This window comes from Oncorhynchus keta, chromosome 26 (assembly GCF_023373465.1).
Source record: "Oncorhynchus keta strain PuntledgeMale-10-30-2019 chromosome 26, Oket_V2, whole genome shotgun sequence".
Lineage (NCBI taxonomy): Eukaryota > Metazoa > Chordata > Actinopteri > Salmoniformes > Salmonidae > Oncorhynchus > Oncorhynchus keta.
Genome location: NC_068446.1, coordinates 26,552,530 through 26,575,258, shown reverse-complemented (window position 1 = coordinate 26,575,258; position 22,729 = coordinate 26,552,530). Strand labels below are relative to the sequence as shown.

At 41.2% G+C, this 22,729-nt stretch overlaps 2 protein-coding genes and 1 non-coding gene across 4 annotated transcripts in view; 2 read left to right on the top strand and 1 right to left on the bottom strand.

Moving 5' to 3' along the window:
• Positions 1–225: 225 nt before the first annotated feature.
• On the bottom strand, positions 226–4,975 carry LOC118359158 (aquaporin-12-like). Of its 2 annotated transcripts, XM_035737472.2 has the most exons (5): positions 4,850–4,975; positions 2,702–2,798; positions 1,240–2,563; positions 948–1,064; positions 226–788 (listed from the first exon to the last, which is right to left on the bottom strand). In XM_035737472.2, the coding sequence occupies exons 3-5, from the start codon at positions 1,832–1,834 to the stop codon at positions 664–666; spliced, it is 837 nt and encodes a 278-aa protein (XP_035593365.1). In that variant the 5' UTR covers positions 1,835–2,563; positions 2,702–2,798; positions 4,850–4,975; the 3' UTR covers positions 226–663. The 2 variants fall into 2 exon arrangements, with proteins under 2 accessions (XP_035593365.1, XP_052336409.1); XM_052480449.1 differs by lacking the exons at positions 2,702–2,798; positions 4,850–4,975 and having other exon boundaries at positions 1,240–2,664.
• trnam-cau (transfer RNA methionine (anticodon CAU)) lies at positions 4,002–4,074 on the top strand. The gene has a single exon. It is a non-coding gene; the product is annotated as a tRNA-Met (tRNA).
• LOC118359157 (glypican-5-like) overlaps positions 4,118–22,729 on the top strand; it is a 133,668-nt gene continuing 115,056 nt past the window's right edge. Inside the window, exons 1-2 of the mRNA XM_035737470.2 lie at positions 4,118–4,970; positions 6,732–6,893. Of these exons, the coding sequence (XP_035593363.1) occupies positions 4,805–4,970; positions 6,732–6,893 (328 nt within the window). The 5' untranslated portion in view covers positions 4,118–4,804. The remainder of the gene's footprint in view (positions 4,971–6,731; positions 6,894–22,729) is intronic.

The window sequence follows — 22,729 nt, the reverse complement described above, 5'->3', positions numbered from 1 at the left end:
ACTGACACATATATTTTTTAACTATATCATAAATGTTTGAATATGATGCATTTTTTTTTGTTGCCAGTGACAACCTGTTACATCAGTGGTATGATGTAACAGGTTGTCATTGTAATGGTTGTTTAAAAATACATTTGATGTTTCGTCTACCTCAACGTGCTCACAGTGTACAGGAAGTTCATGAACGACAACCAATGTTAAATGTCCTTTTCATAAACATTTATTTTTAATTGATTTATTACTTCTGTAAGAACACAGGCGATATGAGTTGTAACTTGTACTATCTATCATAAATGTACAGATGTTCTACAGCCCACACCTTTTTTGTCAGTAACTTAAGGAGAGAATAGGCTGTTGAATATAATGCTCAGTGCATTTAATTTTACTAGGCAAGTCAGTTAAGAACAAATTCTTATTTTCAATGACGGCCTAGGAACAGTGGGTTAACTGCCTGTTCAGGGGCAGAACGACAGATTTGTACCTTGTCAGCTCGGGGGTTTGAACTTGCAACCTTGCGGTTACTAGTCCAATGCTCTAACCACTAGGCTACCCTACCGTTCCTAATGAAATATCTTCTCCCAATAGGAACAAAATTGAGTAGTGTGTTCCTAATGCACTCATATGTCCTATTTTGCCTCAGCTGAGGTGGATGATGTCTTTCTTTCACTTTTTCTTTTCATCTCCGTCCCCCGTTGGCACCTGTATGTGGGTCTTCTGGGAATACAGCAGATTCTTTGCAAAAATCCTGGGGATGTGACCCATGTACAGGAGAAGGGCCAGGGTCATTCCTGAAAGAGGATATCTGTATTACCAGCTTGATAAGCAATTATGCCTCATTGTTATGCATAAAGCCTGTTTCACACATTACCTTTGGCAATTACATTTGGTCTATTGGTATACTTTTATTAGGGGTTTGTATATAATGAACAATTTCTGATTTGACTTACCAATAATGGGCCCAAGGCAGTAGACCACTGAGTACTCCGTAAAGGTAAACCCAGGACAGTAGAAGGTAAGGCCATAGGCCAGGGAGGGGTTCAGGAAAGCTGAGGTATAACCACTGGCTGACATGCATAGAAAGATGAGTTATCGAAACGGGATGCAGAAATAGATTTTGCTCTGACAAACAAATATAACACAAAGAAAACAGCATATAGGCCTATGCAACTTTAATGATTATCTCTACTGAAATGTCTTTCTATATTTGAGGCGCGATGGTTGTCATCGTGGGCTACTTACCTGCATGGGAGAGAAGGGTGAGCACAGCTGCAAAGAAAGGCACCCGAACCAACGCAGCGCGACATCTCAGGCTGAGGTATATCAGATAAAAGATGAATGCACACACACACTCACAATAGACCCCCTGCACCAGGGAGACACGCAGGGCTGTGCTGCACTCCCTGAATAGCAGGTTCTTAATTATGTGCATGTCATTGAGCTCCATTGCCCAGTAGTAGCCAGCTACAATCAGGGCCAGGTGTGCCCCCAGGAACTGAGCAGCCAAAGCCAGCAGAGTGTGCAGAGTAGGGGTCTCCAGCAGCAGGAAATTCATCAGAGTCAGGGAAGGGTTTCCAGTGGCTCCAGCACAGATCACACCATGGGTCAGCAGCACCACAAACCGTAGGGTCAGAGTAACATCTGATCCCAGTCCCTCTGCCCACTCACCAATCTCTATAATGGTCTGCACCTCCAGCAAGCATGCCACCAGCACAAATGAGGTTGTGAACTCTAATGCAAAGCTCAAACAAGGCCATTTTCTGAAAAGGACTCTAAAGACTCCACCAAATGCCACAACAGCAAGAAAGTAACCAAGGGAGACATCAAGTTCAGACATAGTTAGGTTCACAGATGCTAGCTACTACACCTCGCTGGTTCTTCTCACACAGTGTATGACTTGTTGGGCAGTTTGCTGTCTGTGTGATTGTGACAACGTGGAGAAGTGTTTTTCTCAACACAGAAACACTGACTTTTCATCCCACACCACCTGCCAAAATACACACTGCCCTTTTCGAGGTCAATTCAGGAAAGTTACTTTGCCCCAGGGATAAGGGCAAATTACTTCTGTGACTTACAACAAAGATATAGTTTATTGACCCTGAGGGAAATGTATGTTAAACCTTAATAATGCTTGTGTACTAAGATATCCTTCAAGCCTAGACATTGGGCTTGAGATTGTTAAAAAGTAACTCATATAACATAGAAAGGTGTGTGCGCGCATTGATATAGGCCTGTTCTAACTGTTCTGTGTGTGTGTAGAATGAACCCATGATGTCTGGGCACTCAACCGAGAATGTGACAGAAACTGACTGGTTCCTCTTGATCCTGGACAGACTAAAGGTTATATCCTGCACACCAGTAACAGAGCTATTGTTCTGTTTTGGAACCTGTTTCTGGGGAAAGATTGTGGTGGAGAAATCAGAATCAGCTAAGTAATACAGATATTTAAGATGTCTTATCTGCAGAATATGCTTACATGATTGAACTGTTGAAACTGTTATTAGAATATCTCCTTTCGGGCTCTGGTGTTGGCAGCTGCGCTTCCTCCCTCATGGGCCTCAGTCACCTTGGGTCCAGAGAGGGGAGAAGTCTGCCTTATCTATCACGTCCCTGTTGCTATACAGAATATCAGCAAGGAGTATGGCAAAGGAGGTCAGAAGGAAACATTGTTTCCATATGTGAACTGTGTGTCTTTATTGCATACCATGTGAAGGGATGGTGTGAGTAATGGGGAACCAATCACTTGTCTCCACAGTGTCTGTGTCAGTCACCTCCAAGGGGGAGATAGTTTCCAACTTGAACTAGGGGAGAGAACAAAGTAACAACAAATGTACCAAGTTCTTAGTACTGAACAAAACAAGTTATTTGTATTTGGGGCCCAAGGTCTGGCACAAGATGTGTGGGGTTAGTGTTTGGAACCATTGTACGTCATATCTGAAGTTGCACCTATCCTGAGATAGTATTTAACCCAGAAGCTAACTCCACTCCTCATTATTGATTATGTGTAGAAATTCCACCACAACACCAAAAAAAAAAGGTAATATTACCTGGTCTGATCTCTCTGAAGAACATACACTGAACAAAAATATGAATGCAACATGTAAGTAAAGTGTTGGTCCTTGTTTCATGTGCTGAAATAAAACATCCCAGAAACTTCCCATATGCAATTTCTCTCAAATTGTGTGCAGACATTTGTTTACATCCCTGTTAGTGAGCATTTCTCCTTTGCCAAGATAATCCATCCACCTGACAAATGTGACATGTCAAGAAGCTGATTAAATAGCATGATCATTACACAGGTGCACCTTGTGCTGAGGACAATGAAAAGCCATTCTATAATGTGCAGTTTTGTCACAACACAATGCCACGGATGTCTCAAATTTTGAGGGAGTGTGAAACTGGCATGCTGAGTGCAGGAATATCCACAAGAGCTGTTGCCAGAGAATTGAATGTTTATTTCTCTACCATTAGCCACTTTCAATGTTGTTTTAGAGAGTTTGGCAGTACATCCATGTGTATGATGCCGTGTGGGTGAACGGTTTGCCCCATGGTGGCGGTGGGATTATGGTATGGGCAGGCATAAACAATGGACAACGAACAGAATTGCCCTTATCGATGGGAATTTTTAATGCACAAAAACTCTTTGATGAGATCCTGAGGCCCATTGTGAGGCCCATTTTTTTAAAGGTATCTGTGACATAGCTGTATTCCCTTGCATGTGAAATCCATAGATTAGGACCTAATTACTATTTCCTCATATGAACTGTAACCCAGTAAAATCATAAAAATTGTTGTATGTTGCATTTTAATATTTTTCCAGTACACCTGACTGTGATTCCGTTTCTCTCTTTTAGCTAAGTGTATTGGCATATAGGTTGACTTTATGTTCTTAGTCCACGGAAGCAGCATTGTTTTCTATTTATATACTGTCCAAAATATGTGGAATTGTTCCTTGTTCAAACCATTCCATCTTTATAATGGTGGGTGAACGCCTAATTACACGAGCCTCGTTGGCGCAGTAGGCAGCGCGTCAGTCTCATAATCTGAAGGTCGTGAGTTCGAGCCTCACACGGGGCAGATGTTTTACATTTACTAGCGACATTTGAGATCTCAATTTATTTTTGACCTATGAATGCGGACACAAGTTAATACATAGATAAATATGATATCAATCCGGCGCCACGGTTGCTAGAACTGCTTTTACATCACTAATTCCACGACTGACCACACGGTGGACGCGGTGTTCTATTTTAGATTAATCTCTGCAGCCTAGAGAAGCATATACAGTATAAATCAATCATTAGGACTATACATTGTGTTATTAGAAGAAAAACAACATGTTATTCGAGCTCCAATTGCTGTGGTATTGTTTTAAATGATCGCACAAGGAATAGCCAACATCTATGAACAAAGAACCCACTATATAATTTTGCACTTTAAGAACGTTTTTCTGTTAGTCAATCTTGTGTGATGTTTCAAACCGAGAATTTCAAAGATAGTGTACGCCGGTTTGCGCGGTGTGTGTGAGAGAGAGGGAACGAGAGAGAGAGCGCTCAGCTGTATCCAAAGAACAGCGTTTCACTTTCTGAAGCGCATGGATTTTAACTGGAAAGCCCACTGAGAGAGGGAACGTCGTGCGCTCTATTGAACAGACCCAAAATGTGATATTCTAACAGATCGATCCAGTTGATAAGGACTGCGAATTTATTTTGGGATTATATTACTTAAATAGCTTATTCGGCTACTTTTACAAACGACCATACCACTGATAGGATACCTTGATAGTCTATCTGATTGAAATGGTGCGATGTTCCAAACAATACTCCAACGCGTTGACTTTTGGTTGATTTACCTTACAGTTGTACTATGTGGAGCTTCAGGTGCAGGAGTACACAGTTGCCATGAGGTTAAAACGGCGTTTCAATTGCGCCAGATCGGTCCGTTGAAATGGGTCCCCGAGGCACCTGGAACAGGTTAGTGCGCACTTGACTTGTAGGTCCTAACACAATTTTTCAGCAGAATGTCCAGGAGCCACTTTGCACGTGTGCGTGCTGTGTACACGTTTATTTTCCACAGGGAATTGATAAATCACAATCATAAAATGTAACTACAGTAGCCTAGGTCTAGAGACAGATTCAAGCAAATATGCCTAGTAAGTAGTAGTTGATGCTTATCTTTATTTAACGACCATCCTAAGAATTGGAAGTAAGTCCCTGTGAACGGAGGCCATCTCTTGTTTCTTTTCTTTTCAAATACTGAGTTTATTATATGGATGTACTGGCACTAACAGTGACAATCAATAACATTGCAGTTATATATCAGCTTATTATTTGGCAGGCAACAAAAAGCAATCAAACCATTTAAATCAAATCAATCTCGTTTCCTTCACAAATGCACCCCAAAAATCTTCTCTCTCTCTCTCTCTCTCTCTCTCTCTCTCTCTCTCTCTCTCTCTCTCTCTCTCTCTCTCTCTCTCTCTCTCTCTCTCTCTCTCTCTCTCTCTGTATATATACAGTGCATTCGGAAAGTATTCAGGCCCCTTAACTTTTTCCACATTTTGTTACATTACATCCTTATTCTAAAATTGATTAAATCATTTCCCCCACTCATCAATCTACACACAATACCCAATAATGACAAAGCGAAAACAGTTTTTTAGAAATGTGTAAATGTATTAAAAAGAAAAAACAGAAATACCAAGACAACACAGGAGTGGCTTCAGGACAAGTCTCTGAATGTCCTTGAGTGGCACAGCCAGAGCCCGGACTTGAACCCGATTGAACATCTCTGGAGAGACCTGAAAATAGCTGTGCAGCGACGCTCCCCATCCATCCTGACAGAGCTTGAGATGATCTGCAGAGAAGAATGGGAGAAACTCACCAAATATAGGTGTGCCAAGCTTGTAGCATCATACCCAAGATGAATTCGAGGCTGTAATCGCTGCCAAAGGTGCTTCAAAAAAGTACTGAGTAAAGGGTCTGAATACTTATGTAAATGTGATATTTCAGTTTTACATTTTTAATAAATTTGCAAACATTTAAAACTTTTTTTGCGGGGTATGTCGTTATGGGGTATTATGTGTAGATTGCTGAGGATTTATTTTTATTTAATCCATTTTAGTATAAGGCTGTAACGTAACAAAATGTGGAAAAAGTCAAGGGGTCTTTCCGAATGTACTGTAAGTCACCTGTCATCAGTTACATGATAGATTTGTTTCCACAATTCCTTCATGATTGACACATGCAATGACTTAGGCCCAGTTGAGTTTGTAAGTAAGCATGTTGTTAACTCTGGTGAGCATCACTCCCTCTGCATCCTCTCTACACCCTTGGAGATTTTGTATCTGGACTTTGATTCAGCTACGTCCAGCCAGCCTGATAACCAAAGTCTATTTCTGAAGCTCTTTCTCACTCTCATTTCTGGCTCCACTGTCCCAGCTTGGTGTATTAGTTTCATATGGGAGATAAATCAGTATAATCACCCTGGACCTCATCCAAATGAGATTGTAGCAGAGGAAGCTTTGCTAACTCAAAGGGAACTTGAATACAGGGGATGGGTATATATGAGAACTCGTAGAAGTGTAGAGAAACAATGTCTTTGAACCATTTATTTACTCAACTATTTCGGTAAGTATTATTAATCACATTTGGTCAAAGCTTCCAACACACTTAGTTTATGTTTTTCACATTTGAGGTCTGTGTCATGCTCAAGTTTGCTTTCCTCTTCTTTCCCAGATGGCGAGCTGCAGATCTGCAAGCACGCAGGCCCGTCGTGTTGCACACGCAAGATGGAGGAGAGTTACCAGGCAGCAGTGCGCAGAGAGACTCTCCAGAATATCCGTTCCTACAGCTTTGAGCTCAAGTACCTCATTGTGGGCCACGCCTCTGCCTTTCAGGGTAAGGATAGGGACAGGATGGAGGGGTAAGGGAGATAGATATGTGGGACAGGAGAATGAGAAGATAGGACAGATTCACTGTGTAAAGCCTTGGGACCACTTTGGCCCTCTGCGCCCCTCAGTAAGGGGTCAATTCTGAAGTCCATGAACAATGTTTCATGTCAGTGTGACTGCCACTTGGTTTGGTTTAATTACATCTTTTGATTTACTTAAAAATCAGTCTCACCTCATTGAATGGAATGGGCTCTGATCCGACACGCAGCCAAAAGTATTTTGTTCTGATAAAGGCAAAAATGATATGTTATTACAGCTGTAGGTAGCCTTGTGGTTGGAGTGTTGGGCCAGTAACCAAAAGGTTGATGGATCACATCCCCGAGCTGACAAGGTAAAAATCTGTCGTTCTGCCCCTGAACAAGGCAGCTATCCCACTGTTCCCTGGTAGGCCGTCTTTGTTAAGAATTTGTTCTTAACTGACTTGCCTAGTTAAATAAAATGTACAAGTAAATTACACTCAGCAGTAACATGATATTTGACCATCATATATCAAAAACTATGATGTTTTGTTGAGAGAATCCGAGAACCACTTCAGTGGTGTTGGATATTGGCTTTGTACTGTTCAATATTGGCTTTTAAAGCAAACATTTAGTCAGGCCTCACATTAAGCAAATAATCTCTCAGAGAAAGAGAACTTGACCTCTGCTCTATCTCTTTGTCTCTGTTTCTCGATGTCTGCCTCCGCTTCGCTTCGCTCTCTCTCTCTCGCGCTCTCTCTCTTTCACTCGCTCTCTCTCTCTCCCATTTAGAGTAGAGAATACACAGTATGTCTTGTTTTGAACCAATGAATGAAAGGGAGTGAAAAATGTTTACATTCACTGAGTATCCCTGGAGATGTGTTACCATTTGAAATCAATCTGTCTCTAACGAGGTGTCTTGAATGGGAGTGAAGAATAGTGGGTTTGTCCTGCTCTGCTTTTCACAGAGAGAGTGGCTGGTCCCTGGCTTCTCAGAAAGGGAGGCTTTCTTGGGGTTTTATCCCTGCTGAAAAGAGACAGATGATGTAAGTGAGTGATGTGGACAGTGTCCTCTGAGCAGCCTCGGTCCTGGCCGATATGCCGCCCTAGACAAAACAAAAAATTTGCTGCCCCGCTCCTATCCCTGCAAAGTACAATAGTAGCCTAGGTCAGTGTTGGCCTGCAATGCACTATCCATGTGGTAGCGTACCGTTTGTAAAAACAGGCCTGATAACTGAAAAAAAGACTTAAGAATAAAAATTGTGGCTATTCAAGCTCTGAATACTAGCTACTGTGTCTGAAAGTAAATTGAAATACATTTGCCAAAATGATACAATTCCACCTGTCTTTTCAAACATATTTCACCAGAGAGCCTGACTTAACACCAGAGGGTCATTAGCTTCTTAAAAAAATACATTGCGCATTGTTTAAAATCACATGAGTGTAGGCCTATGCCTTTTTGGGAAGTCCACAATTTGGGCAGCGGGCTTGACAATAGGCCGAGCTGATTATTGAGTTGAGGCTGTCAGTGAAAATCATCTAAAATACATGTGAAGATAATGTGTCTTGAATATAATTTTAAATGTTGACACAAGAAGGGGAGGATATAGGCACATCTCTCTCCAGAATACACTCAGCTCTCCAGTATGCGCTCAGCTGTCTCCCGACAATTCTTGCACATGAATTGTTTCATTTGTGTAAATTGTTTGTCATTTGATTGTGTATTTTTTATCAATTCCCCGTCACCAGTAGTATGTCACCAGTAGTATGTCACCAGTAGTAAATTTACCGTTAATCCCTGTCATTTGGTTTCATTCATTTCTGTTAATGCATGTATTAATTACAGTCATTTACCGTTCTCATTCTCGAAGTGGAAACATTGTTTGCATAGTTCACAACCTACTACACTTGTGAGAAACAAGTTTTGTTTTATTTCATACCATCATTTACAAGTTTTGTTAATGTTTTCGATTGTCTTTTGTTTGGAGCCCTCCATGTGAGCAATGAGCATGTGTCTGCCCACTGGGGACAAACTGGTTGAATCAACGTTGTTTCAATGTCATTTGTCAACATATATATGCCATTTAGCGGACGCTTTGGATAAAAGCGTCCGCTAAATGGCATATATTAACGTATTGTGACGTGGAATCTAGGTGGTAAATACATTGGATTTGAAAAAGTTATCAATGTAAACTGTTGTTTTGAGGGTGAAATTTCAACGACAGGATTATGTCATCATGGAAGCCAAATTTCAACATAGACAAACTTTGTATAAAATATGTTGAATTTGTACCTTTAAAGCAATGTCAGATTTTCAATGTTATATCTACTATCAGAAAGTAGTTAGACTGGGCAGCACCTCCTACTGGAGAATTGATCTGTCTACAGCTACCCCTTGGTCTCCCATCCAAGGTTTTTAGCTATGATATTAGTCACTGACTATTACCAATGTGTAATCGTGAGAATGATTGTTGAGAGATCTCCACATAAAAATTAAATAGATTCACTGCTGCTATCAAAGTAATTCTGAACGGTAGGTTTAACAGAGCAAATGAAATTTAACCATACTTTATCAATCATCAATGATGCTATGTAGGCCTATTTAGTGTAGCATCTGCAAAGTCATCAACAGCAAATGATTGAATTCAAACCAGAATTCAACAAAAAAAATAGACAATACAATAGGCCAAGGATTTCAAGCTCTGGTTGATTGCAGATTTGATATTTAGTGACATTGAATTGTGTTTGGTTGTCAACACAATCAAATAGTCATTTAAAGTAGATGGAACTATCCAAGCAGAAGATACATCTGTGCTAGAGGTCGTCTCGGGACCAAAGAGTTGAACCCGTTCCAAAATGGACCCGACCTGAATTGTTTTAAGAATTGCTTTAATATGTCATACCATGGATCATTTAGATATTTGAATTTGAGGACCGATTTATGTATAAAAATAAGAATATTTAAATGGAAAAAAGACAAGGAATAAAGTTGAAGTGTCTGTCCTATATCAAGGAAATATAAGAAAGTGACTGCACTTGAAGAAATTGACTGACTTTCATGTCTTGAAGTAATGATGGACTGTTGTTTCTCTTTGCTTATTTGAGCTGTTCTTGCCATCATATGGACTTGGTCTTTTACCAAATAGGGCTATCTTCTGTATACCACCCTTACCTTGTCACAACACAACTGATTGGCTCAAATGCATTAAGGAGGAAAGAAATTCCACAAATGTACTTTTAACAAGACACTCCTGTTAATTGAAATGCATTCCAGGTGACTACCTCATGAAGATGGTTGAGAGAATGCCAAGAGTGTGCAAAGCTATCATCAAGGCAAAGAGTGGCTACTTTGAAGAATATAAACATAAAATAGATTTTATTTCTGTAATGATTTCCTACAATCTTCTTCCTGAATGAGGAAGTGTGTCCAAACTTTTGACTGGTACTGATGTTTCAGAGGACCCAAATACTTCCATTCATTTGCGTGGTAATTTTCCATGGTACTTTTAATGCTATAAGGTACACATGAACAAACTAACAAAACAAGAAGCTGTTTTTTCCATTATGCTGCTTGTGTGACACTAATAGTTATCCAATCAAATCACATATCACATGCGTAAACCCAAATGAATTCAGCAGCTTTTGTAGACATTACCATGAAATGTTTCCACCCCCTGCCCACCAGCAAAGCCCTTAACCAACAGTGCAGTTAGAAAAGAGGTGGTAGAAAATATTTAGCAAATAAACTAAAGTACAGGCAGGGCAAAAAATTATAAAAAGTACTAAAATAACACATTAAAATAACAATAATGAGGCTATATACAGTTCAAAAAGGGGTACTGGTATAAAAAGTACTAAAATAACACATTAAAATAACAATAATGAGGCTATATACAGGGGGTACTGGTACCGAGTCAGTGTGCGGGTACAGGTTAGTTGAGGTAATTTGTGCATGTAGGTAGGGGTGAAGTGACTATGCATAGATAATAAACAGCGAGTAGCAGCAGTGTACAAAACAAATGGAGGGGGAGTGTCAATGTAAATAGTCCGCTGGCCATTTGATTAATTGTTCAGCAGTCTTATGGATTGGGGGTGAAGCCTTTTGGTCCTAGAGTTGGCGTTCCGGTACCACTTGCTGTGCAGTAACAGAGAAAAGTCTAAGACTTGGGTGACTGGAGTCTCTGACAATTTTATGGTCTTTCCTCTGACAACGCCTTTTATATAGGTCCTGGATGGCAGAAAGCTTGGCCCCAGTGATATACTGGGTCGTTCGCACTACCCTCTGTAGTGCCTTAGGTCAGATGCCAAGCAGTTGCCATTCCAGGCGGTGATGCAACCGGTCAGGATGCTCTCGATGGTGCAGATGTAAACTTTTTGAGGATCTGGGGACCCATGCCAAATCTTTTCAGTCTCCTGAGGGGAAATAGGTTTTGCTGTGCCCTCTTGGCAACTGTCTTGGTGTGTTTGGAGCATGACAGTTTGTTGATCTGGACACCAAGGAACTTGAAACTCTCAACCCTCTCCACTACAGTCCCGTCAATGTTAATTAGGGCCTGTTCGGCCCACCTTTTCCTGTATTCCACAATCAGTTTCTTTGTCTTGCTCACATTGATTGAGAGGTTGTTGTCCTGGCACCACACTGACAGTTCTCTGACCTCCAACCCTACAGGCTGTCTCATCGTTGTTGGTGATCAGGCCTACCACTGTTGTGTCATCAACAAACTTAATGATGGTGTTGGAGTCGTGATTGGCCACGCAGTCATGGGAGAACAGGGAGTACAGGAGGGGACTAAGTAAACACCCCTGAGGGGCCCCAGTGTTGAGGATCAGTGTGGCAGGCGTGTTGTTGCCTACCCTTACCACCTGGGGGTGGCCCGCCAGGAAGTCCAGGATCCAGTTGCAGAGGGAGGTGTTTAGTCCCAGGGTCCTTAGCTTAGTGATGAGCTTTGTGGGCATATTGGTGTTGAATGCTGAGCTGTAGTCAATGAACAGCATTTTCAAATAGGTGTTCCTTTTGTCCAGGTGGAACAGGGCAGTGAGGTGTGCGATTGGGATTGCATCATCTGTGGATCTTTTTGGGTGGTAATGAGAATTGGAGTGGGTCTAGGGTATCCGGGAGGATGCTGTTGATTTGAGCCATGACCAGCCTTTCAAAGCACTTTATGGCTACCGATGTGAGTGCTACAAGGCAGTAATCATTTAGGCAGGTTATCTTCCTTGGGCACAGGGACTATGATGGTCTGCTTGAAACATGTAGGTATTACAGACTGTCAGAGAGAGGCTGAAAATGTCAGTGAAGACACTCGCCAGTTGGTCCGCGCATGCTTTGAGTACACGTCCTGGTAATCCGTCTGGCCCCGCGGCTTTGTGAATGTTGACCTGTTTAAAGGTCTTAATCACATCAGCTACTGAGAGCGTTATCACACAGTCATCCAGAACAGCTGGTGCTCTTGTGCATGCTTAAGTGTTGCTTGGCTCGAAGCGAGCATAAAAGGTATTTAGCTCATCTGGTAGGCTCTTGTCACTGGGCAGCTCACATCTGGGTTTCCCTTTGTGGTCCGTAATAGTTTTCATACCCTGCCACATCCTCCGAGCGTCAGAGCCGGTGTAGTAGGATTCAATCTTAATCCGTTATTGAAACTTTGCTTGTTTGATGGTTCGTCTGAGGGCATAGCAGGATTTCTTATAAGTGTCCGGATTAGTATCCCACTCCTTGAAAGCAGCAGCTTGAGCCTGTAGCTCGATGCAGATTTTGCCTGGTTGAGATATGTACGTACGGTCATTGTGGGGACTACATCGTCGATGTACTTATTGATGAAATTGATGACTGAGGTGGTATACTCCTCATTGCCATTTGATGAATCAGGGAACATATTCCAGTCTGTGCTAGCAAAAGAGTCCTGTAGCGTAGCATCCGCGTCATCTGATCACCTATCCATATTGTGCGAGTCACTGGTACTTCCTGCTTCAGTTTTTGCTTGTAAGCAGGAATCAGGGCGATAAAATTATGGTCAGATTTGCCAAATGGAGAGCAGGGGGAGAGCTTTGTATGCATCTCTGTGTGTGGAGTAAAGTTGGTCTTGAGTTTTTTTCCCCCTCTGGTTGCACATGTGACATGCTGGTAAAAATTTGGTAAAACTGATTTAAGTTTGCCGACATTAAAGTCCCCGGCCACTAGGAGTGCCGCTTAAATAATAATAAATAATATGCCATTTAGCAGACGCTTTTATCCAAAGTGACTTACAGTCATGTGTGCATACATTCTACGTATGGGTGGTCCTGGGAATCGAACCCACTACCCTGGCGTTACAAGCGCCATGCTCTAACAACTGAGCTACAGAAGGACCATCTGGATCCATATAATATAATCCATCTGGATTAGCATTTTATTTTTTGCTTATGGCCTTATAGAGTTGGTTGAGTGCAGTGCTAGTGCCAGTGTCGGTCTGTGGTGGTAAATAGACAGCTACGAATAATATAGACAATAACTCTCTTGGTAGATAGTGTGGTCTACAGCTTGTCATAAGGTACTCTATCTCAGGCGAGCAATACCTTGAGACTTCTTTAATATTAGACATCGCGCCCCACCTGTTATAGACAATAGACACACCCCCACCCCTCGTCTTGCCAGACGTAGCTTCTCTGTTCTGCTGGTGCATGGAAAATCCCACCAGCTCTATATTATCCATGTCGTTCAGCCACGACTCGGTGAAACATAAGATATTACAGTTTTTAATGTCCCGTTGGTAGGATCATCTTAATTGTAGGTCATACATTTTATTTAAAAATGATTGCACAATAGACAATAGAACGGATGACAGTGGGAGTTTACTTGCTGGCCTACGGATTCTCAGACAGCAGCCCCTTTTCCCCTTTTCTTCTGTCTTTTCTTCACGAAAATGACGGGGATTTGGGCCTGTTTCCGGGAAATTAGTATATCCTTCTCGGCAGACTTGTTAAAGGAAAAAGCTTCTTCCAGTATGAGGTGAGTTATCTCTGTTCTGATGTCCAGAAGAGACGGTAGCAACAACATTATGTACAAAATAAGTTTTAAAAAATTGGTTACAAACAAACGCAAAAAAAATGACAAAATAGCACAGTTGGTTTGTAGCATGTAAAACATCAGCGTCCTCTTCAGCGACCTCTTAATAATATCACAGATGAGCATGATCCCTGAGTAATCCCTGCCCTTTCAGCTTGCTGCCAGCTCTTAAAATACTGTTGGAAGAAATGGTGTTTGACCAAATCCAATTATATTTCTCTGTAAACAAATTAACATCAGACTTTCAGCATGCTATAGAGAAGGGCTCTCAACATGTACTGCACTGACACAAATGACTGATGATTGGTTGAAAGAAATTGATAAGAAGAAGATTGTGGTAGCTATACTATTAGATTTCAGTGCAGCTTTTGATATTATTGACCATAACCTGTTGAGATAACTTGTGGTATGGCTTTTCAACCTCCATATCGTGGATTCAAAGCTATCTATCTAAAATAACTCAAAGGGCTTTCTTTAATGGAAGCTTGTCTAATGTCAAACATTTGAAGTGTGGTGTACCGCAGGGCAGCTTTCAAGCCCTCTACTCTTTTCTATTTTTTACAAGTGATCTTCCACTGGCATTAAACAAAGCATGTGTGTCCATATATGGTGGTGATTCACCATTTACATATCAGCAACCACAGCTTATGAAGTCTCTGAAACCCATAACAAATAGTTGTTGTCAGTGATTTGGTACAAATCATTACCTACGTTCTAGAACTCAGCTGATTCTGGTAATGAATGGTGTGGCTGTTGAACAAATTGAAGAGACTAAATTACTTGGCTTTACCTTAGATTGTAAACTGTCATGGTCAAAATGTATATAGATTCAATGGTTGTAAAGACGAGGAGAGGCCTGTCCGTAATAAAGAGATGCTCACACTCCAAAAAGCTAATTCTGCAGACTCTAGTTTTATCTTATCTTGATTATTGTCTAGTCATATGGTCAAGTGCTGCAAAGAAATACCAAGTTAAGCTGCAGCTGGCCCAGAACAGAGCGGCACGTCTTGCTCTTCATTGTAATCAGAGGGATAATATTAATAGTATGCATGCCAGTCTCTCTCTGTGTCACTTCTTGTATTTCTAAGAAACATATTTTTGGGGGAAATTACAAATTGTTTGCATAGTCAACTTACACAGAGCACTGACACACACACACTTACCCCACCAGACATGCCACTAGGGGTCTTTTCACAGTCCCCAGGTCCAGAACAAATTCAAGGAAATGTACAGTATTATACAGAGCCATGCGTGCATGGTACTCCCTTCCATCTTATATAGTGCAAGTGAACAGCAAACCTTGTTTCAAAAAACAAATAAAGCAACAACTCACTGCACAACGCCTCTCCCCCATGTGACCTACTTGTTATGTGTATGTACTGACATGTATGCATAACTGATAGATACATTTATAAACATTAACATGTAGTGTTTGTAAATTGTAAAGCATTTTGTCTGTAATGTCTTTTTTAGTATGTGTCAGAACCCAGTAAGACTAGCTGTCGCCAATAGCATGGCTATTGGGGATCCTAATAAATCAAATCAAATGCCCTTGTTTTTGGGACACCGTTGCTAGGATATGTCCACATAAGGGGAAAGAGGCGGAGAGTCCTGATTCAGTGACCCTGAATTTGAAAAGAGAGTATTGCACCCCTCTGCTCCCACACCCACCCCTCTGTCTGTGGCTCACACAGGTTTAAGATCTCCAGCTTCCGTCCACAAACCTGGAGGTGCGGACCAGTATCACATTTACAGTTCTGCCCTTCCCACGTCCCATGTGCTGCGCTGTGTGTGTCTCTCTGAGTGTGTGTGTGTGTGTGAATGATCAGAGTATGTATGTTCCTGCGTTGGTGTGCCACTGTCTCTGTAACTCTATACTGGTAGTTGCAGCGCGGCTTAACCTTCACGATAGGTTCTTGTGGAGCTGACTCTCACACATAATTGGACATTAATTTGTGTGAACCTGAGGTGGTTGGGTCTTTTCTGAAATGTGACTACAGTTGTAGGTTGTAGTCGGTCTGTGTAAAGGTCACCCAGAGGCTCCCCATGGGAATGGTCTGTGTCCCACACACAGGAATGTCTTAACCAGCCCTTTAGTTGGAAACCAGCATGCAGATAGAGCATGGTCAAATGATTTATCATAGTACATTTCCAATCCTGTTTTTGTGTGTCTGCAAATCAGGTGAAAAACATAACCACAATTTCACAACCTTTAAACTATCATATGTCTGTGATGATCAGTATATATTTTTTCTTGAATTTAGGATGATGTGAGTAACACATCAGTTCCTACCTCTGTCTCCAGTTTGCCTCATATCCAGGTGTCCCGGTGTCAGAGTATGGGGTGTGGCTGTGAGTCCATGCTGGTCACGCTGGGATAAATTTGCCCCCGGAAGCTGTAGACAGCCTGTTCTGCCTGGTCCCTTTGATCCCACTCAGCTCCAAGGTTACATGAGCCAGCAGTAGACAGATTAGAGTGAGAGGCCCTGCAGAGCAACTCGGCAGTGCCCTTGCTACACCCTGGAACCATGTTCCATAACCTCTATTTCAGGTGTAGGCTGTGTACTCATCCCATTGAACCACATTATTCAAAGTTGGGCTGTTGAGATGTTGGGAATAAAAAAAACTAAACGATCAAATTCACAAACAAGGTCTGGGTTTTGAATGGCCAGTTGTACAGTACTATAGTACAGTGGTCAGTCAGGTTATGTCTATGAGCTGTACATTGTAAAAGGCCAGGGCTAATTCGTGTCCCTTCTGGTCTTTCTCTGTATGTATGTTTTCATTAGGTTCTCATCTCAGTCCTCAGCTGCTGTCCACCTCTGCATTTTCCCACAATATGAGCAAATACCTCCTATCAACCAGGGAAACATTACAGTCCACTAAACCTGGGCTATGCTCATGGACTGTGACCTCTCACAGTGGCTGGCTGTGTGCATGGAGAAGCAGCCTTATACCAGCGGTCACAAACCTTTTCTGAGTCAAGATCACTTTCTGATCAATAAGGAAGCCGAGCTCTATTGCTCAGATTTGTTAAAAACATTACTTAAAAAATGTACGCCTATGCAACATAAACCAATTAAAAACCGTTCTGTAGCAATGAGGTTTGTGCAGTAGGCTATACATCTTAGAAGGGAGTGCAAGTCTATAAGTTATTTATATTGACGGTAGAAAATGAGTTTTCACTGAACTCTAGTAGTTGTATGTTTTACAAGATATGATACTCCTTTGTGTTGCTCAATCAGCTGTCTTGTTGTGTGCATAATTAAGAAAGGACGTATTGGCACTGTTCTATCATTGGAGGCTCAGATGCAGTGGCCCCTGTCCATGAGGTGTAAATACTTGGACATTCACACGTTCCCAAAAGCTGTTGACTTCCTCTGCCCAGAAGGACCCAGGGTTTCCATTAATAACCTCATCATCACGCTGTCCCGGAGAGATGGCTGTGTGGCTCCCGCGGTGATGATGTTTGTGGATGTTCGTGGGTATATGCGATATGCGTCTTTGTTTAATATATTGCACAAATGGGTTTTTCTATAAATAATGGGGCATTGGGATCAACACTTAAAAATGGTTTGAAATGAAAATAAAAGGGATTTGTATGCAATTACACATGTGTACTTAGAGGAATATATGCAAATTGTCTGATAACTCCACCTATACAACACGGGCCTAGGACTATACATCCTTTATGCAGGGTTCATACAGACATTGGCAAGTCAAATTCAAATACTTTTTCAAGCACTTCATTGTAATTTTCAAGTACCTCAATGTTATATAAGTATATAATTTATATAATTGTACATACAGGGCCTAATATAGACCCCCCCCCCCAAAAAAAAATAAAAGCATGCGATTTAAAAAAAAAAAGAAATAGGCCATTGCCACTTTTTAGGCCTTGCCAATGCATTGATATTCAAATGTATATAGGCCATCTCGTTGTTGTTGGTAATCAAGCCTACCACAGTAGTGCCGTCTGCAAACTTGGTGACTGAGTTGGAGGCGTGCATGGCCATGCAGTCATGGGTGAACAAGGAGTACAGGAGAGGGCTGAGAACGAACCCTTGTGGGGCCCCAGTGTTGAGGATCAGTGGGGTGGAGATGTTGTTTCCTACCCTCACAACCTGGGGGTGGCCCGTCAGAAAGTCCAGGACCCAGTTGCACAGGGCTGGGTTGAGACCCAGGGTCTCCAGCTTAATGACCAGTTTGGAGGTTGCTATGGTGTTAAATGCTGAGCTGTATTCGATGAACAGCATTCTCACATAGGTATTCCTCTTGTCCAGATGGGTTAGGGCAGTGTGCCGTACTACATGATTCCATATGTGTTATTTCATAGTTGTAATGTCTTCACTATTATTCTACAATGTAGAAGATAGTAAAAATATGAACAACCTTGGAATGAGTAGGTGTGTCCAAACTGTTGACTGGTACTGTATATGATAACACAAACTCATTACCTTGATGCTTTCTCTGTTAAATCTAATGACACAGTAAATCAAGCAGACAACAACAGATGATCAACATCAATTCGCTAGGGATAATAGATCCATCATGGCTCCAGGCACAACTGTCTTCACTTGCGTAACGAATGAGAACAAAATATTCTGGACATTCCTTACGAATAGCTTTTTTTTCCAGCACTTGAGCTGTTGTTGCATCGCATGCGCTATCACAACAGATGTTCATCACTTGACTGTCATTCAGAAAATGTCTTACTGGATCAGATGATGTGAAAATATCACAGCTTAATTAAACAGCTCAATACCAAACGCGCAAGTATTATGGATAATTATTGAATAACCACATTAAATCACAGTATTGATTTAGTTTTTACGTATCAAGGTAAGGTGACTTTTTCATTTTGCAATGGCATAATTTTGTGGGGATTTGTGTGGCAATGAAATCTGTTTCCACCCCGTAGCACAGGGATGCCCAACTAAATCAGGGCATGGGCCATATTGCAAAAACACAACAAATGTGTTGGCCAGACAAAGCCTATTATGTTTGTTTTTACTTTTTTGTTGTTGCATACAACTGCGATCAAACTTGCCACTGTTTTATTTGAAAGAATATGCCCCTTCATGATGTCGTTACAGTATGTAGATAGCAGTGTTATAGTACTCAAGACCACATTGAGTGTCTCGGTGTCAGATACATTTGAACTCGGTCTTGAACAGTGAGGACTCATCATTTCTTTCTGAGACCAGCCGTAAAACACGAATAATTATCAGCTTCCAGTAAGTAAGTGCATAAAACCTCTTCACCAGGTCAAACACACACACTCCTTGAAACATTAATACCTGATCAGCCTTTATATATATTATAGACATGTTTGCGCAGTGGTGAACCTATTGGACCTAGGCCTTCAGTGTGTGACAGGTTTGTGATGCTGAAAGGACAGCAACGGTAATAACAGAACACTCATGTAGGAGCAGTGGCGACCCGTCATTCAGGGCAGGTTTTGACCCCCACATTTTTTTTCAAAAAAGGAAAGGGTTAACCTATCCCAATCAACAAAACCCGAAGAGATTAAATCAGAATGTCATTGAAAATAATAAATGATTATTGTTATTATTATTTTATATATAAGGCGTAGAAGGCCCTCATTTTTCGGGTTAGTAATAATTAGTAGAGTGTCTATTTGCCTCCAGCATGAATTTGTTTTCACCATTCTGAATGTCTAAAGAATCCATATGTTCTTCTGAATTATGAACACAGAAATACTGGACATTTTGAAGTCTAATTATTGTGGCGATTTGACCAAATTACAATCATGGTCTTGAATTGGACTGGCATTTTTCTGACTTGGTCTCGGACTTGGTCTCTTTGTTCTTGACTCAGACTCGATTTGCTCCGGTCTTGGTCTTGAATGGTCTCGCTTTATGTGGTCTCGAACACAACACTGGTAGGATGCTGTATGTAACATTTTAACATATTTAAACAAAAGAAGAGAAATAATGTTTGTCCAGCGTTTGCTGCTGTGCTTACAGATGTGCATTATAAGCTGCGTCCCTAATCAACTTTTAAACTCCAAATAACAAAAACGTAGTGAGGCTGTTGTAACATTTAAACGGAAATTATATATATTTTTTGCATTGCATCGATCACCATTGCGGTTGAACGCAGCGTTGCTGTATGGTGCACACAAAATGTATTTTCCCTCCGAAGCGTGCTGTAAACGGGACACACGTAAGCAGGACAAATGACGTTGAATTCACCAATGCGAGCGCATCAGGCTGTAATTTCATTAAGTAGATGACTCAACTGTTGATTCTTTTATACTCGCTTGTGCGTCCTTTAGTAGTAATTTATACCCACGCGTGAATCCTGTATCGTATAACTTTTTCACAACCTAGATGCCATTTTCTGTAAGCTGTAGCATGATGGCAGTGCTTGCAGCGCATGGAGAGTGGTATGGAAGCCGCCCGAAATGAATTGACAACCCTAGTCATTGCGCTGGCCAGATTGAAATGTGTCACGGACCGGAATCGGCCCGCAGGCAGTGGCGATTTTAGCATTTCAATCTCGGTGGGGCAAACACAAAATATATTTTAAAAATTATACATGCCAGCAAAGCCACTAACACAACACAACACTATGCGCTATAATGGTGACAAACAGTGCCCAAAAACTGTTAGGGCCTACATAAAGCTGTCCCTACAGCAAAGTCCCAACACCTTACCACTGCTCCACCTGACTATCAGTCGAGCCTTGTCTGGCAGCGAAACAGTTAATTCAGCCTCATTTACTGACTTTAAAAAAACCATTGCTGATATGGCTGATTTGTTTAAACAAACGTGGGTTATACTTACAATTGAGATAGACAAACTATGGCATAAGGGAACGATGAGTAGATAAGAGGCAAGCTGTATGGGCCGGTCTTACAGTATTCTCCCTGTACACCAAGTCAGAACTGTAGGACAAATATATAAGCAGACAATGAAAACTTGTACAATATTCAATGATTAACGTTACATTTCTCTAAAACAGGCTATAGGCTACATGTGCACCACCAAGTCAGAACAGTAGGCGAAATTAAGAGGGGAAAACGGAACAAATTATTAGCAGGAGGCACATGGGCTACCAACACAACATACACTCAGTATTACTTTCTTAGCTACAGTATACATATCTCCCTGGTATATTACATGATTTATGCAGCAGCATACAATACATTTTTCCACTCACCTTGTTGTGCTATTCTCACTTCCTTCCAAACCACTCATTGTTGAATTTGCGATTTCCAACTTGTTGTGTAATGTTTATGTCTGATGGCCGATGAGCACCGGTACGTTTTATCTATAATTTCTCTTCATTATATCTCTTCAAATGACAAGGATGGAAAATGACTGCTAGCTAAGATTTTGAAAGTATGATTTTGACATGATCAGTCCAATCAAAGCTACTGTACATATAAAGTGATTTTCCACCATAATTTGCAAATAAATTCATTAAAAATCCTACAATGTGATTTTCTGGATTTTTTTTCTCATTTTGTCAGTCATAGTTGAAGTGTACCTATGATGAAAATTACAGGCCTCTCATCTTTTTAAGTGGGAGAACTTGCACAATTGGTGGCTGACTAAATACTTTTTTGCCCCACTGTGTATATATATATATATATATATATATATATATATTTGTTAACAAACTAATATGCGACTAGTATTAATGCCAAAATAAACATGCAAAAGAGGCAAGCCTATATTTTGCTAAATGACAGGTCACCACTGCCAACAGGTTTTTGACACGTGCTATAGCATACTTACTTTTTATTTATTTTTATTTTACCTTTATTTTACTAGGCAAGTCAGTTAAGAACAAATTCTTATTTTCAATGACGGCCTAGGAACAGTGGGTTAACTGCCTGTTCAGGGGCAGAACGACAGATTTTGTACCATGTCAGCTGGGGGATTTGAGCTTGCAACCTTTTGGTTACTAGTCCAACGCTCTAACCACTAGGCTACCCTGCCGCCCCACTGCATTTCTGAGATCTCTATAGAAAAAAAACTGTCCCGACAGCTAGATCTAGGATTCAATGCCTAATTTAACTGATTAATGCTTAATATATGATTATAACGACAACTTACACTCCCATAAATGCAAGGACAGAAAAGTAATGTTTTGTGTCTAACATGATTTTGCACAAATTCGTCAAGACTCCAACTATGAGAAAGGGTTAAACATAAGTTAAATCAACTCTTGAATGCGATTGAATACACTATATATACAAAAGTATGTAGACACCCTTTCAAATTTGTGGATTCGACTATTTCAGCCACACCCGTTGCTGACAGGTGTATAAAATCGAGCACACAGCCATGCAATCTCCATATAAAAACATTGGCAGTAGAATGACCTTACTAAAGAATGACTTTCTACGTGGCACCGTCATAGGATGCCACCTTTCTGTTTGTCAAATTTCTATTCTGCTAGAGCTGTGAAGTGAAACTTTCCAGGAGCAACAACGGCTCAGCCGTGAAGTGGTAGGCCACACAAGCTCACAGAACGGGACCACCGAGTGTTGTAACGCGTAAAAAAATAGTCTGTCCTCAGTTGCAACACTCACTTCCAAATTCCCAAATGCCTCTGGAAGCAATGTCAGCAAAATAACTGTTTGTCGGGAGATTCATGAAATGGGTTTTCATGACCGAGCAGCCACATGGAGCCTAAAATCACCATGCGCAATGCAAAGTGTCGGCTGGAGTGGTGTAAAGTCCGCCGCCATTGGACTCTGGAGCAGTGGAAACGCATTCTCTGGGGTGAAGAGTCACGCTTTACCAT

Coding starts and splice junctions, on each gene's coding strand:
- LOC118359158 (XM_035737472.2), bottom strand. CDS start 1,834: ATGTCTGAACTTGATGTCTCCCTTGGTTACTTTCTTGCTGTTGTGGCA. Junction 1,065..1,239: donor CACCCTTCTCTCCCATGCAG/GTAAGTAGCCCA, acceptor TATGCATGTCAG/CCAGTGGTTATACCTCAGCT. Junction 789..947: donor CTGCCTTGGGCCCATTATTG/GTAAGTCAAATC, acceptor ATCCTCTTTCAG/GAATGACCCTGGCCCTTCTC.